This window comes from Glycine soja, chromosome 8, assembly GCF_004193775.1.
Source record: "Glycine soja cultivar W05 chromosome 8, ASM419377v2, whole genome shotgun sequence".
NCBI classification, from domain to species: domain Eukaryota; kingdom Viridiplantae; phylum Streptophyta; class Magnoliopsida; order Fabales; family Fabaceae; genus Glycine; species Glycine soja.
The window spans coordinates 11,346,785-11,362,417 of NC_041009.1; the positions used below are offsets into that span (position 1 = coordinate 11,346,785).

The window sequence follows — 15,633 nt, forward strand, 5'->3', positions numbered from 1 at the left end:
TATTTATCCGCCAAAATTTATCCCAATAGGCCTTACTCTAAAAGTCTATCCAAATATCAAATCAGATTTATATTTTGATTTGAGTTGTCTATTTTCCCTTGCAGTGAGGATTTGAGTGGAAGTCACACTAAACTGTGAGAAGACATCACTTATGCAAGCGGGTACAAAACAAAGAAAGTCTCAATCCTTGATATAATTAATATATAACTTTAATCTGTGATCAAATATTCAATTTTAAATCTGTGCATATTTCAAAAGAAGAAACCTCTGCAATCTTATATTAAAAGAGGTTTAAGATATCTTATTGATACAAGTGATTCATATTTAAATGTCTTAACTAAAGTTTCTTGATGGCCAATAAAAAAAATTAAAATTTATGGTTTAATCTTCAACTTGAACATAAATCATAACTACAGGTATTATTTTTTCCCAAAATGAATCGATTTGGGAAAAATAATTAATTAGATGTTAAATAAAAAGGCTTATATCTCTTTTTTATTTAAAAAAAAAGGTTTAAGATGTAATACCAAAGAAAGAGACTCTAAATAAATTTCAACACTTACTTTTGAAAATTAATATTCTTTTTTTATAATAAAAAATTTAAGTGAATTAGATTTCGAATTCTCCTTAGGTGGCTTAAAATTGAATAAACATAAAGAGATTATTTATTAACAAATATCTGACAATTGTAATGAGAAACGAAAATCAACATTCTTTCTGAGATATGAGATATAAGTTGGTTCCTCATGGAATAGATGAGTCTTTATTGGCAGAAAAGTTAATCTATAAATATCGGCGAAGAGATATCATGTGATCCTCTGTTAAAAAAGAAAAACAACAACAATGGAAGTGTCGAATTAACCAGAGAAAAGTGAGGGGAAATGAAGAAATGTTTATGATAGGGAGTGAGAAGGTTTTGGAACGTTCGATGGATGCTAAGCGCTAATAATGATGTAGACTATGATCTATCTTTTCACTATCTCCTTTTTCTCTTTTCCTCCCTCAAACACATGCCATGCTTCCCCCTCTCTTCTCTCTCATTTCCTTCGCACACTCTTCCGTACACCCCGGTCCCCGCCACCACCCCCACCCACCCATCTTCTCTCTTCCACGACGATCACTCTCTCCTTTCAATTAACTCATGTGAGTGATGACAAGCTCCTTTTTCAGAAAGGAATTGACTTTCCAAGAACTCAATGCTGTGGGCATTAGAAAGTGTCAATTTTATATGTGACTCCAACAACAAGGTATGGACATGTTGTGAGCATATTAGGCCTAAACAACCCTTCCCTTCTCAACACCACCTTTCCTTTCTCCTTCTTTGATTTCAGACTCCCCATATTTTACATGGGAATAGTAAAAAAGAAACACGTACAACATACCCAAATAGGCATATAGGAGACCTAAACCTATAGCACCCTCAATCAATACAAGAATATACCACACCACACACAACCCGAGAAAAGAAAAATTTGAAGTGCAAACTGCTGTGCAGAGAGCAACAGTGCTAGACTGCTAGCTGTAGTAACAAGGAAAGTAAAGCCTATATGAGGGTCCATTGTGGCCACCTATGACCACCTAATTGGCCTAAAACTTTCGACTTTCGAGTTTTCACTTTCATTTTCTCAGCCTTCTCTAGTTCTGTCTAATGTAATGTAAACAGCTTCTAACTTGTTGTAAGTAACCAGTTACCAATCAAAGCCACTTTTTCTAGTCACAGAAAAACACAGCTGAAAGTTGAGAATCAAATCAACCTTTGTCTTCATTCGGAGTCACGAAATTTGTTTTCTTTAAATGGAAACGGTTATTAAAAAATCTTGCTTTTTTTTCGGTGTCTGACTTTAATGTTACACTACACTAATATCACAGATAATAGGCGGGGATTACGAGGTGTGATATTAAGATAAGAAAGGAGAGACATAAACATTACTAACACTATCGCCGCTCGTGCGCTTTGGCAATCTTCATATCACAAAATACAGATCTCGAGGCATTTTCAGTTGTTCATTTGCAGCCATATTTGGTTGAGGAGCTTTCTCTTTAGCTTTTGGTGTGGATAAGGCCATGGTAGCTTGGGGGGGTTGATCATGCTGAATTTCGGCATTGTTTGACTTGACAATAACACGTAATCCTGGTATAGTATCCACTTTGAACTAAGCTTGGACTTTGTTTCTGCTTTGTATTTGATGATATGAATATTCTATGATCTATATACACTATTGGGGTGTGTGGAATTGTTCATTAGTATTCTTTGAGTTGGGAGGTTTTGAACTTGCAAATAAACTGTTGTCATTTACTCATTGGTGGTTAGTTGGTTCCTTGTACCTAGGCCATGGTTTTAATCTGTGGCATTTAATATTCTACTGTAACTGGGGGGAGAAATTCGGTCCCTTGATTGGGAATTCCCAATTTTAGGGTCTTGAGAAGTAGTGAATTGATAGTTGGGAGAAAGGTTAGATCTTGAAGGTGAGATTTTCATGTGGAAGGTGGTTTGTTTCAAAACTAAGTGTGAGGTATGCTGGGCTATGATGATGACGATATCGATGTGTTCTTTGACTCAGTGGATAGTTTGTCAGCTCAAGATTCTGTTTTAGGCAAAGAAGGGTTTGATTCTGAAAGGTGTGGTTATGACGAAATTTGGGTGAAGGAGCCTGTTAGTGTGAAGGAGAGGAGGGAACGTTTTCTGCAGGGTTTGGGTTTAGCTGATGCTGCTTCCAAGGTTTGTTCACAAGAGAAAATGAGCTTTGATGATTCGTCCATCAGCTTGGGATTGGAGAGGATCAGGGAGTGCAGTGGGGCAATCTCAAATGCTTGCATTTTGCATACTGATCCAGTAGTATCTGAGAAGTTGATTCTCTCAGGAGGCAAAGCAGCTTCTGAAGAAAAAGTCTATTTGGATGAAGTGAAAGGGTGTTCCCAAGATGAAGCAGATGCAAACTTTCAAGGGAAAGTGCATGAGTTCTCTTCTACAGCTGAGGAGCACAGACCCAGAGAAGCTGATTCACAAGAAGAATTTCAGGATTTTAATATGAGTAAAAGAAAGAGGAAAAACTGGTGGAAGCGCTTTGTGAACATCAGGAAAGGCGGTGAAGGAAATGCAGGGACAAATAAAACTCGAAGAATAAAGGTGAGGCAGAATAAAAAGAGGTGGCTGGAGTTCAGTGGCCTATACCTTGGACAAGAGGTTAGAGCACACAAAGGCCTAATCTGGAAAATGAAATTTAGTCCCTGTGGTCAGTATTTAGCAAGTGGAGGTGAAGATGGTGTTGTTTGCATATGGCGTGTTACATCACTGGATAAGTCCAGTATTTGTTCCACCACAGAAGACAGTACTTCTAATAGTAAAGTGGAATGTGACAACTCTTCTCCTCGGAACAAACACTCAAGTCAACCCTTCATTTTCCTTCCAAATAGTATTTTTCAAATTGAGGAATCACCACTGCAAGAATTCTTTGGTCATTCCAGTGATGTCTTGGATTTGGCTTGGTCTAATTCAGATGTGAGTTTAACTAGCAGAAGCTTGTTATCCCCTCTCCCCCCTAATCATGCAATATGTTCAATTTGTTTTGCTTGCAATTTTAATTTTCCTTGAAGCTGATAAAAAAATATTGTTGCAGATTCTCCTTTCATCTTCTATGGACAAGACTGTCCGCTTGTGGCAAATTGGTTGTAATCAATGTCTAAATGTTTTCCATCACAATGACTATGGTATGTATAACAGAACCATGCCTTTTGGCGCATATTGTTCTCAACCATAGTTTAATTAGTTGACAAAATTTAAAGCACATCTTTGTTTATGTTCATAATCATAATTTGAAACATTATAATATCTTTTCCCGTGAATGTAATTTATAATTGTGTCTTCACTTTTTAATGAAAGCAGTGACATGCATTCAGTTCAACCCTGTTGATGAAAATTACTTCATTAGTGGGTCCATTGATGGTAAGGTTCGAATATGGGGGATACGTGAAGAGCGAGTTATTGACTGGGCAGATATACGAGATGTCATAAGTGCTATAAGTTACCAGCAAGATGGGAAAGTATGCCATGACTTTTAACCCTGAATCTTTTCATGACTTTGGGTCTTCTTACATATTTTGAAACTGGAAATTCATGTCTATGAGATTGATGAACCATTGACTATTTACATATGCAGGGATTTGTAGTTGGTTCTGTTACAGGCACTTGTTGTTTTTATGTTGCTTCTGGTATGCACCTCTTGTTTAACAAATATCAATTACTATAGTCATGAACTCTCTTTTCAAACGATAAAATAGAGGGACAAAAAATAGAAAGGACTGTCTAAATTGGATTTCTAATGATTTAGGAACATATTTCCAGCTTGAGGCACAGATAGATGTCCATGGAAAAAAGAAAGTGTCAGGCAACAAGATTACCGGCATTCAGGTTTCAATCTTTTAATTCTTAGCTACTAAAGTGCTATACTTTGTACTTTATCTATTAACATTATAACATCCTTGTTCCTTTGTAGTTCTCCCAAAAAAACAGTCAGAGAATAATGATCACATCAGAAGATTCTAAAATTTGTATATTTGATGGCACTGAGCTTGTTCAGAAATACAAAGGTACACCACCACTTAGTGTTGAATCATTATTGGAAGAATAATAGGATAGGCTTCAATAGTTCTTCACCTTATCAATATTTGTTTTGCATTTTCCAATAACTATTCTCTTTTGTTGGGATGGTGATCATTTCTGACGTTGTGAATTGTCATCTTAATTGAAACCATATAATTGACATGAATAAAAGATTTTATGTTAGCAAGTACTTTGTTGTTTGTTACCTTGGAATGATGGCAGGTTTTGTCATGTTTAAGAAATAACTTTTGGTAACTACCTAGGTGTAACATTTTTTATGAGCTGCATAATGAATCTTTGTTGTATCCCGAGGTTTTGTTGATTTATATTTGTTAGTTTAAAGGTCAGCAGCCTCTGTAATTCTGTTAATGTCTGTTTCAATTTATTTTTTATAGCTGTCACTTTAAACAGTTTGAAATATCATTGGTTGATTAGTTAATAGATTAATTTTGAAAAATTAAACCCACACACTGAGCTTCTTCCTCACATGGGTGGAATTTTATTTTATTAGAAAGATTCACTCTGGTTTTATCCAGTTTATTTTTTAAACCTATGCTATAGTTTCCTTGGGTGGCATCAGGATCTGCTTATTTGATAGGCTGACGTTAGGCAGAAGCAATTGTTTTGCAAATTGGGAGATATAGCGGCTCTATTTTTAATGCCTATCCCACAAATTTACTATGTTGGGAGGGGAGGAGAAGCTTTCCTCAGACTTTTGAAAGGTTTAGTTACTCAACTTTGATAAATTTGTAGTTGAAGTTCTTTTTCCTTTTTGTCTCTTAGGACTAATCACGTTAATATTGTAGATTCTTACATATATAAAAATGGAAGTACCTCAAATAATCATGATGCTGGTTATATTTGTTTCCACTGTGTATGCTTAATGGTTGGTTTTCATTAAAAATTCTAAGCCAGTTAGTCTTACTACTTGTAACAGGTCTTCCTAAGTCAGGAAGTCAGATGTCTGGTTCATTTACATCAAGTGGAAAAAATATAATCTCAGTTGGAGAGGACTCCCATGTATATATTTGGAACTTTGATGACATGGGAAATGCTTCTTCGAAACAGACGAAATCTGAACGCTCCTGTGAGTACTTTTTCTCTAAAGGTGTTACTGTTGCAATACCTTGGTCAGGAATGAAAGCAGATCAAAGGGACTCTAGTGGTAATTATTCCCACCGTTCTTCAGAAATGCCAACCCAACAGCTAGAGGTTGCCCCTGAGACTAGAGATCACGAACTTTTTTCTCTTGGTAATTGGTTCGCCACTGATGGCTCGTGTCGAGGTTCTATGACTTGGCCTGAGGAGAAACTTCCTAGCTGGGATTTACCTATAGCAGAAGAAGACCAGCAGTTATCTCACAAAGATAATTGCCATGACAGAAGTGTATCAGAAACATGGGGACTATCAATTGTGGCAGCTGGTTGTGATGGAACTATCAAGACATTCCACAACTTTGGATTGCCCGTTAGGCTTTAATTAAGAGAATGCCATGTTTATGTTGGTATTGAATAACCATGTAAATGCCATGGTTATGTTGGTGTTGAATAACCATGTAACTACTATTTTGGGATCGTTTATTCAGCCACGATGCCTTCCATGTATGAGAACTTTAGCCACTTATCCATTAAGGCTTTGCTTGCTAAAGGTGGAAAATTTACAACGGTGTTTTATGGCCTTAGAATCCAATATAAGTGGCTCAAAATGTGGGAAGACGGAATTTGAAGCTCATGGTATCTTGGCCATTGCCTCTGCTTATATGATGATAATTGCTAAATCCATGTTGAATCTCAAGGCTCTTGACATGTTCTAGAAATTTGAACACTTAACACTTGTGATATGTCTCTAGTTTAATGTGGCGAAGTCAGGCCACAGACCTCGCGAGAATCCTAATCTCTTTTTTCCCATTCTCACATTGTGATTAGATGATTTATACAGCAGGTACAAATTTTAAAATGAAATTGAAATTTATTCAATTTACTTTATAGAGCTTATCTTTACCTTATTATTGACTTGCTAAGGCCGCGGGCTAAATGTCTATCAATTATCATGGAAGAAATAGTCACTTGAAATATGTCTCATTAAAACAAAATTGCCTATAATAATAATAATAATAAATGATTACATTCTTTATACTCTTTCAATGACTAAAATTTTCAAATTATCTTTTTATATTCTTTCAAAAAAATTTAAATCATTAGCAATATAAATATATATTGAAAACTTTGGAGGGGAGTCATAGTCTACCAATTAGTGGCAAGTTGCGAGTCAGATGGAGCCGACGAAAAGAAAATGAGCTGGTGAATGTTTTGAACGTAGTGAGATGAATTTTTATCATTGAGGAGTAAAATTTTTTTTTTGAAAGGAGAGAAGTAAATATTTTAGTAAATAAATATTTTTAATATGAGAAGCAAATGCAGGACGCATGTTAATGATTGCACTATTAAAGTATGATAATAGAATCTAAGTGTAATAATTAATTGTTTATAAAATATTAATTAGAAAGTAGGTTAGCGGTGAGTCTTAGCCAGTTAATATGCACCTCACTTGATCTGATTTAACATTTTTATTTTTGTCTACATAAAAGCCACGTTTCTTTTTTAGTTTTGGATAATCCCGTTAGGATATTTGGATTTCTTTATTTGGTAGCCAATTTCCATTGAGACATTTCAATAATTCAAAACCTCGGTAGTTGAGGGTTTAGCGGTAGCATAGAGATAGCGCGAATTGAAACTCTAATGGCACTCTCAACCCCTCTCTTCTCTTTCTCTTCTTCTTTTCTTCATTCATCTTCTCCTCTATGTCTTCCAAAGCCCCTCTTCCCTTATTTCACAGTGAGCAATTCAACCTTCCAGACCACCAGTCTCGCCGTTCGCTCCGAAATGGGTTCTTCCCCTGAGCCCATCAATTTCAGGTTTGTTTCTCTTCTTCTTCTTCTTCTTCTTCTTCTTCTTCTTCTTCTTCTTCTAACAAGCTGTTTGTAGAAATGCTTCTGTGGAACTAAGACGATAATAATAATCATAACTGTTTGTTATGGCTGAAATAAATAAAATTTGTTGGCAGGAAGTCCGAGATTCCGTCCATGTCTCACTTGAGACTCTCAATGAACGAAAGTAGCAAGCCTTCATTTAAATGGCGAAGGGTTTTGCTCAAAGTTAGCGGAGAAGCACTTGCTGGAGACCACTCTCAGAACATTGACCCTAAGGTTACATACCCTGCTTTGCTTTCCCACTCTATTTCTCTATTCAATTATTCTTTTTTTAATAACTTCTCACTTGCAGGAGCTGCACATTTTTCTACTATTTTATTGTGCGTTACTGCCTTCATTATTTAAAATTAGTTTTCTAATTGTTAATTACAAGTTTACATAGATATAACAGTGGCAATAGATCTTTGCTATAGCTTAATTACTTAAAGGGACATACATTTTAGGGAAATGAGAAAACAAGTTAATTAGAGTAGAGTGACAATACATAATTCCTGAAAACATAATAATTGAAATGAAATGAAATATTTTGATTCGTGTTGTTCTCGGCATCATTTCTGAAATTATTGTTTTATGGTTGGATACAGATAACCATGGCCATTGCAAGGGAGGTGGCAGCAGTGACTCGCCTTGGCATTGAGGTGACTACAATGGATTCTTTTATTCTAATACTTTTTTTGTTTCTTTTGTTCTAGTTTTTCTGCTGCATCATCTGTTGTTTGAGATCATTTGACTAATTGAATGTGTGAAATTTACTGTAGCTTTGTGAAATTGTCGTTGTCGATGTGTTTTACAAATTAATCTTTAGGAGAAGTGATACACGGATCTATTTTTGTATTTGGCTGTAACATTGGGAGACTTTATGATATCACTGCAAGTTAGAACATTTGGCCTGAAGTTATTCAAAGCTTTTACCTGGTTTTCAGACTTTGGTTTAAACAATTAGGATGATGTTTCAGGTTGCACTGGTAGTTGGTGGGGGTAACATCTTCCGTGGATCCTCCTGGGCTGGAAGTAGCGGACTAGACCGCTCATCTGCTGATTATATTGGGTGATTCCCTTAATTTCTCTTAGTCTTAGGCGCCTACCTTAGATCTTCTCTCAGAACTCTTTAGCATGTTTACAAAAGTCTTAATTCTATCTTGTAGATTAAGTCACAGCACTGATGACTAATGTGTTGACGCGCTGGTTGTTCACTTACATTTCCAATTTATTATGATCCACTATGCTTTGAGTTGCTCAAAATGCATGAGAAGTAGTATCCAGGCTTATTACTAATTTTGTTTAATTTATCCTCTAGGATGTTGGCCACTGTTATGAATGCTATATTTCTTCAAGCAACAATGGAGAGTATAGGCATTCCTACTCGGGTGCAGACCGCATTTCGTATGTCTGAGGTTGCAGAACCGTATATTCGCAGAAGGGCAGTGAGGCATTTGGAAAAAGGAAGGGTTGTCATTTTTGCTGCTGGAACTGGAAATCCATTCTTTACCACAGACACTGCTGCAGCACTCCGATGTGCAGAAAGTAAGTTAAATTTTTATTGATGTGATCTAGAACAAGGATAGCTCTAATCATTTGGTTCCTATAGTTTCACGTATCTTTTAGTCCCTATAATTTGAAAGTGGTTTTTTTAGTTTTATAGTTTACATTTTAATTTTCTTTTAGTCTTTATAGTTTAAAAGTGGTCTTTTTAATTTTTATAGTTTGTATTTTAATTCTCTTTTAATCCCCTATAGTTTGAAAGTGATCTTTTTAGTCTCTATAATTTATATTTTAATTACCTTTTAGTCCTTATTAAAAAAAATATATAAAAATAATTAGCTGTAAATTAGTTATAAATTATAAATTATTTTTTTTATTATAAATTATCTTGTGATAAATTAGTTACGAATTATTTGTTAATATTTTTTGTAATTAATTGTAATTAATAATATTATCCATATTTTAATGGTAATAATTAAAAGAGAATTAAAATATAAAATATAGGAACTAAGAGACCACTTTCAAATTATAAGAATTAAAAAATAATTAAAATATAAATTATAAAGACTAAAAAAAATCACTTTCAAACTACAAGGATTAGAAGAGAATTAAAATATAAATTATAATAACTAAAAAAATCACTTTAAAATTATAAGAACTGAAATATACAAATAATAAAATTATATGGACCAAATGAGTAATTAAACCTTTTCAAATCAATTTTCTGTTTTTGCTAAATTTATTTTCACTTCAGTTTACAAGGTGAACTTTTCTAGTGTCTCTACTTGACTTTATTCCGTCATTTATTCAGTTAATGCCGAGGTTGTACTCAAAGCAACAAACGTTGATGGAGTTTTTGATGAGGACCCAAAGCGTAATCCACAAGCACGTCTTCATGAGACACTAACCTATCAGGAGGTAACTTCCAAAGATCTGTCAGTGATGGACATGACTGCCATAACTTTATGCCAAGAAAATAATATTCCAGGTAAGTCACGCAGACAAACATTTATATGCACTTTTATATATATATATATATATGTTTTCTAATTGTTATTAGTTTAAATGTCTCCTTACCCTGCCCTTCCTTTATGGTGCAGTTATTGTCTTTAATCTTAACAAACCTGGTAACATTGAGAAAGCTATTAAAGGAGAAAGAGTTGGCACTTTGATTGGGGCCACCTGGAATTCTACCGTATCAAGAGCATGAAAATATTTGTAGTCTGGTTACCCATTGATTACTTCTTGTGTTTTTCTTTTCCTATACAATCCTCCAGCCGAGGATGCCAAATATGTGAGGTGCATTACTTGCGCATTGGTGGTTTTGATGGACTTCAAGGGTGCTGTTGAGTCATAAATTTGTAAATATAACAAGTTAAATTATCGTTTGATGTTTCCCTCCACCTGGTTTGGCCTAATTTTACTTTACCATTTTGTGGTTTAAGCAAATTATATTTTGACTTTTGGACTTTGCTCCGTTTGCATAAATTCACGTCTTCCGTTTTTTGTCCCCCCATATTTTGTATTACATTCGCAATGTTCAGCTTGGTCCAAAACGAACGTGCACTTTGGCTGGAATGTAATTCAGCTTATTATAGAGAAAATGTCTGACCATATAATAATAATAATTTCTTTTTTAGAGAGAAATCTCTGACCATATATTGGACAGAATTGTTTCCGAAGGAAAATACACGTGGAAAAAAAGAAATTTTATTCTTTGATGACATATATATAATAGTAATGTGAATGTATGTATACATGATTTTGATGATATCAAAAGAAGAATCAAACAAGGCTCATTTTGTTTCAAGATTAATACAAGATTGTTTCAACAAACAAAGCCTTGATTCAAGATTTCTTCAAGATCAAGTCTTGTCTCACAATAAAAGGTTTCAAGTCATTCAAGGCACATGTAATCGATTACACATCATATGTAATCGATTATTAGAGACTCTGAACGTTGGGAATTCAAATTTTAAATGAAGGGTCACAACTGTTCAAGAAAAAAAACTGTGTAATCAATTACACTAATTCTGTAATCGATTACCAGAGAGAATTTTCAATGAATATCGCCAGCAGTCACATTTTATCATTTGAATTTTGAATGGTCATCAAATGCCTATATATATGTGTGACTTGGGACGAAATTGGAGAGTTTTGCTTGGCAAAAATGTCTTATCCTCTCAAAAGACAATGAGAGAGATTCTAAAAGAACTTCATTGTCAAATGCTCTCTCAAAAGAAATCCTTGACCAAACACTTGCAAAATTTATAAGAATTCTTACAGGATCTTCATTGTAATATTCTTCTCTTGAAGAGAGAATTCTTCTTCCATTCTTCTTATTCAATGAGATTGGTTATGAGACTGTGAATCTCTTGTTGTAAAGGATTCCTGAACACAAGGGATGGGTTGTCCCTGTATGGTTCAGACTTTGTAATGGATTTTACAAAGATAGTGGAAATCTCAAGTGGGTTGTTTTTTTCTCTTCCCTTATCTCATTTATGTTATTGCAATCAATTTTTCTTCTGCATTCTAAGCCTATCCCTCTTAAAGCTATTGAGCCCACAAGGTCCAATAAGGAATAGATGGGTAACTAAGTCAATAGATGTTATCAGGATAGAAAAAAAATGAATTCTATTATATGCATTTTTAATTTTTATTTTTTTATTTTTTTATGTAACCAAACGAAAAGAAAATAATATAATCCTTTCACTGTTTTTCTCCATCCACCATTCTTCCTATTTTTCTTTATTTTAAACAATGATTACTTTTCAAGTTATTGTAATCAGTTTTTTTTAACAATATTTTCTTGTAATCCTTTAATATCCTTGAATTTTGACCTAGCATTGTACTTGTAGTAATGTTCCAGTCCATATTTGTTTATTTTTCTTTTATAAAAAATGAATATTCGAGAGATAAAATATTTTCTAAACTAGCACCACAAGATGTTATGTCAAGAAATTCAAAAAAAGTAGAATAAGAGTCCTCCGACCTCCATTTTGAAAAATCTAAAATAAAACTTTTTGTGAGCCGTATTTAATAATTAATAAAAAAAATTAAATTATTCATTCACGTAGATTTATTATTCATACCTTTTTAGTGTCTATAAGTAATTTTTTTATTTCAAATAATTTACATTTTAATTCTTATAATTTAAAAATGATCTTTTTAGTTCATATAGTTCGAAAGTGATATTTTTAGTTTCTATAATTTATATTTTAATTACCTTATCCTTATTAAAGTATATATATAAAAACAAGTAGTTATAACTCTTTTAGTTCATATAATTTGAAAATGATGTTTTTAGTCCCTATAATTTGTATTTTAATTATCTTTTATCTTTATTAAAAAATATATAAAAACAATTAATTACAAATTAGTTATAAATTATGAACTATTTTTTTATTACAAATTATCTTGCGATAAATTAGTTACATTGTTAATATTTTTTATAGTTAATTGTAATTGATAATATTACTTATATTTTGATGATAAGGAGTAAAATGAAATTAAAATATAAAGTATAAAAATTAAAAAATTACTTTCAAAACTATTGAAATTAAATAAAAGTTAAAAAAAATAATAAAGATTTAAAAAAATCACTTTCAAACTACACAAATTAAGTAAAAATTAAAATATAAATTATAAAAACTAAAAAAATTAAAATATAAAATATAAAAATTAAAAAAATCACTTTTAAATTGTAATAAAAAACTATCAATCACAAATCAAATGAGTAATTAAAAAAAAAGAAAAAACTCAAACCCCAATCCACGATAGACACTCGGAAAGACACTCAAACTTTGTGACAAATAAAGTCAGCCAATTTTAGTACAGAAAAGTGAATCACCGAAGTTTGAATTGAAGAGTCCTCATTGATTTTTCTTTTCCCAGTATAACAATATACGCATTACACTACAAAACTCGTGGCACAATAGTCAGCGAAACGGTGAATTTTCCACCGTCACCCTTTCCCTCAAACCATTCCCCATTAATCATCAAACACGCAAAAAAAAAATGAAAACGAAAACGAAAATTAGTCGAAGAGATTAAAGATGTCCGGCGACGGCAGCGGAGAAACCAAAGCGCCGGAAAGTAACCCCGACGGACTCGCCACGAAGCTGTTCGTTGACCAAAACGGGCTCAAGTCATTCCAAAATGACGTCGTTTGCGGTTCCGAGAAAAACCCTGGTGATATCGGAGGCAACGTCGCCGGCGACAATATTCCGGGGAATTGACCCACTTCCACTCCTTCTAACATCAACTTCACGTCGTTGTCTTCGCTGTGAACTTTCTCCCTCTCCGACGGGCTCGTTCTCTCGATCGACGCGAGTCTCGCCGCCGGCGATACGTCGCCGGAGGAGGGTCCGGTGAGGCGCTGGACGACGTTCATGAAGTCGCCGGCGGGAACGTGGAGGACTTTCGGAGACACGGCGTAGATGATCACCGGCTTCCGGTGCTCCGGCAGCGCCGCCGGTTGGTGCGCGGTGGGGGGAAGCGGCGGTTTGCGGATCTTGTGGGAGTCTTTGCTGACTCTGAGAGGTGGCGGGCGTGTACCTTGGAGCTGGAGCTCTTTCTTTCCTGGCGGCGATGATGTTCCGCAGCTGCCGGAGGGAAATTCCGGCGGGTTCATGGTGGGGCTTGGTGATAGGAAGAGAAAATGGGTGTTATTATAAAGAGGGTGGTGTTGTTGGACCACAAATTACCAAGTACTACATTAATTGTTAATTTATTACGAAAAAAAGAGGGGCTATGGGGAGTTTGGACTACATAAATATTACTAATTATTGTTTTAATTTTTGCGATCAAGGAAATAGACGGCCATTTATTGACCAAGAGAGGTTGATTAGTCAAACACCTGTTCTTGTGTTGACAAATGAAATACTGTATTTTCTTAACCAATAAAAATTATTTTAAACTTTTAACTTGTGCCTTGTGGGCTTATGACATGTATTGTTTTTCTTTTCAGGTATTTTTCATTGAAAATAATCTTATTTTTAACTGAAATAAGATTAATGTGGTCGGTAAATTTTTTGTTTCCAAGTGTTTAAGGTAAGCATACCGAGAAATCTAACATGAAACTTCTAATTAAATTAGTATAATTTGATGACAGTTGGTCAAGGCACTTATGATTAACACACCTCATTTTTTTTATAAAAAAAGTAGTTGTTTGACATGGATATAACTGTCACCCTCAATTGTTTTGTTGAATGCAAAATATTAAGGCTTATTCTTTGATTGTCGTATCAACTAGACATTGTAAAGAGCAAAGTATTGTAAAGAGCAAATTCCATGCATTTGAAATTGAGGTGATGTGTTGATCGGTGTGTTTCTCGCATTAGATTCCTAGAAGAGAGTGAGTCTCTTCCCATAAATGAGCACTTGCTTTTTCTAATTATAACTTTTACTTTACATTATAAAATAGTTATAAATATGTTTAACTTCACGTTACTAAAAATACAGTGGTTCTAAATAAAATTTTAACTTATTTAATTCTATTGAGCAGATAAAGATAAATGTTTGTGCGTATAACAAGAAAATTACTCCATTGAAATAGTTATAGTAATTAATATTTAAAAAAGAAACATGTTTTTTTACTGATTACTGTCATAAACTCAGAATTAGAATTTAAAGAAATAAACTCAGAATCAAGCAATTCCTAACTAGCATTAGCAATCTCAACCAGAAAGAAAACTCAACTCCTCAAAAGCTACCCAACCCAACGTATAACGAAAGTGTGACATATCTTCATTCATTCCACCACATATCCAATCTTGTTTACGATACAGGGGATAATATTATCGGTACCGTGGATCATTTGGATATAGCCCGTAGAAGTTCATCTTGAATCGAGCTTGTACAGAACGATCAGAAGACCATTTATGGAGATATTAATTGATTTTCCATGTGAAGTCAGTGCCATTTGAATTTGGAAATAATAGCCTGGATGGGGATGGGGAGACTGCAGGAGGTGGCATTATTGTGATGGAAATAATACAACCAAATGTGACTTTTTGATGATACTTCATAGCATAGGATCTCCATCATTCAATGTGGCCATAATTGGCAATTTGGATGGAGCACTTTCTCCTCAAATAGAGAGGGAATTTTTTTCTTTCTTTTATTGCGCTATGTACTAAATTTCTAAGTGATTGGAGCATTTAGATTATTAGAGTATCTGAGGTCTAATAGCGAAATTATATAGTAAAGATTTTAGTTCTTACTTAAAAAAATGTCATACTAATGAAAACTGTTAATTGTTAAAAAAATGTTAAAGTTTTTTATTTAACAAAAATTAACTAGTGTGTTCGGAACTCAGTTAAGTTCAACTAATGGTTTAAGGTTAACAAAAAAAAAAACTTTTGAGATAGAAGTAATTTTATTAAAGAATTAGAACTTTTATTTTTATTTATTAGATTAATATTAAAACGCCCAATATTTCTAACTTCAATCAAACACATGCACTAATTCATCTCTTACCCTCCTTTTATCTTTGTTGCTTGGTATAACGGGATTTTTTTTATTTATAGTCTCTAAATGGATTTCTAAAAGCACCCTTGGT

At 33.9% G+C, this 15,633-nt stretch overlaps 3 protein-coding genes across 5 annotated transcripts; 2 read left to right on the plus strand and 1 right to left on the minus strand.

Moving 5' to 3' along the window:
* The first annotated feature begins 840 nt into the window (after window positions 1-840).
* On the plus strand, window positions 841-6,580 carry LOC114421954 (WD repeat-containing protein 44-like). Of its 3 annotated transcripts, none has more exons than XM_028388097.1 (8): window positions 841-1,247; window positions 1,870-3,499; window positions 3,618-3,708; window positions 3,881-4,041; window positions 4,158-4,209; window positions 4,329-4,408; window positions 4,494-4,587; window positions 5,538-6,580. In XM_028388097.1, the coding sequence occupies exons 2-8, from the start codon at window positions 2,516-2,518 to the stop codon at window positions 6,077-6,079; spliced, it is 2,004 nt and encodes a 667-aa protein (XP_028243898.1). In that variant the 5' UTR covers window positions 841-1,247; window positions 1,870-2,515; the 3' UTR covers window positions 6,080-6,580. The 3 variants fall into 3 exon arrangements, with proteins under 3 accessions (XP_028243898.1, XP_028243900.1, XP_028243899.1); XM_028388099.1 differs by having other exon boundaries at window positions 842-2,134; window positions 2,562-3,499; XM_028388098.1 differs by having other exon boundaries at window positions 842-3,499; window positions 3,884-4,041.
* A 637-nt stretch (window positions 6,581-7,217) lies between these two features.
* On the plus strand, window positions 7,218-10,559 carry LOC114422930 (uridylate kinase-like). Its single transcript, XM_028389492.1, has 7 exons — window positions 7,218-7,514; window positions 7,664-7,805; window positions 8,174-8,227; window positions 8,546-8,637; window positions 8,887-9,113; window positions 9,883-10,059; window positions 10,172-10,559. Exons 1-7 carry the CDS (start codon window positions 7,339-7,341, stop codon window positions 10,279-10,281), a joined length of 978 nt encoding a protein of 325 aa, XP_028245293.1. The 5' UTR covers window positions 7,218-7,338; the 3' UTR covers window positions 10,282-10,559.
* Window positions 10,560-12,873: 2,314 nt separating this feature from the next.
* On the minus strand, window positions 12,874-13,887 carry LOC114424338 (protein MKS1-like). Its single transcript, XM_028391179.1, has one exon. The coding sequence runs from the start codon at window positions 13,702-13,704 to the stop codon at window positions 13,108-13,110; it is 597 nt and encodes a 198-aa protein (XP_028246980.1). The 5' UTR covers window positions 13,705-13,887; the 3' UTR covers window positions 12,874-13,107.
* Window positions 13,888-15,633: the final 1,746 nt, after the last annotated feature.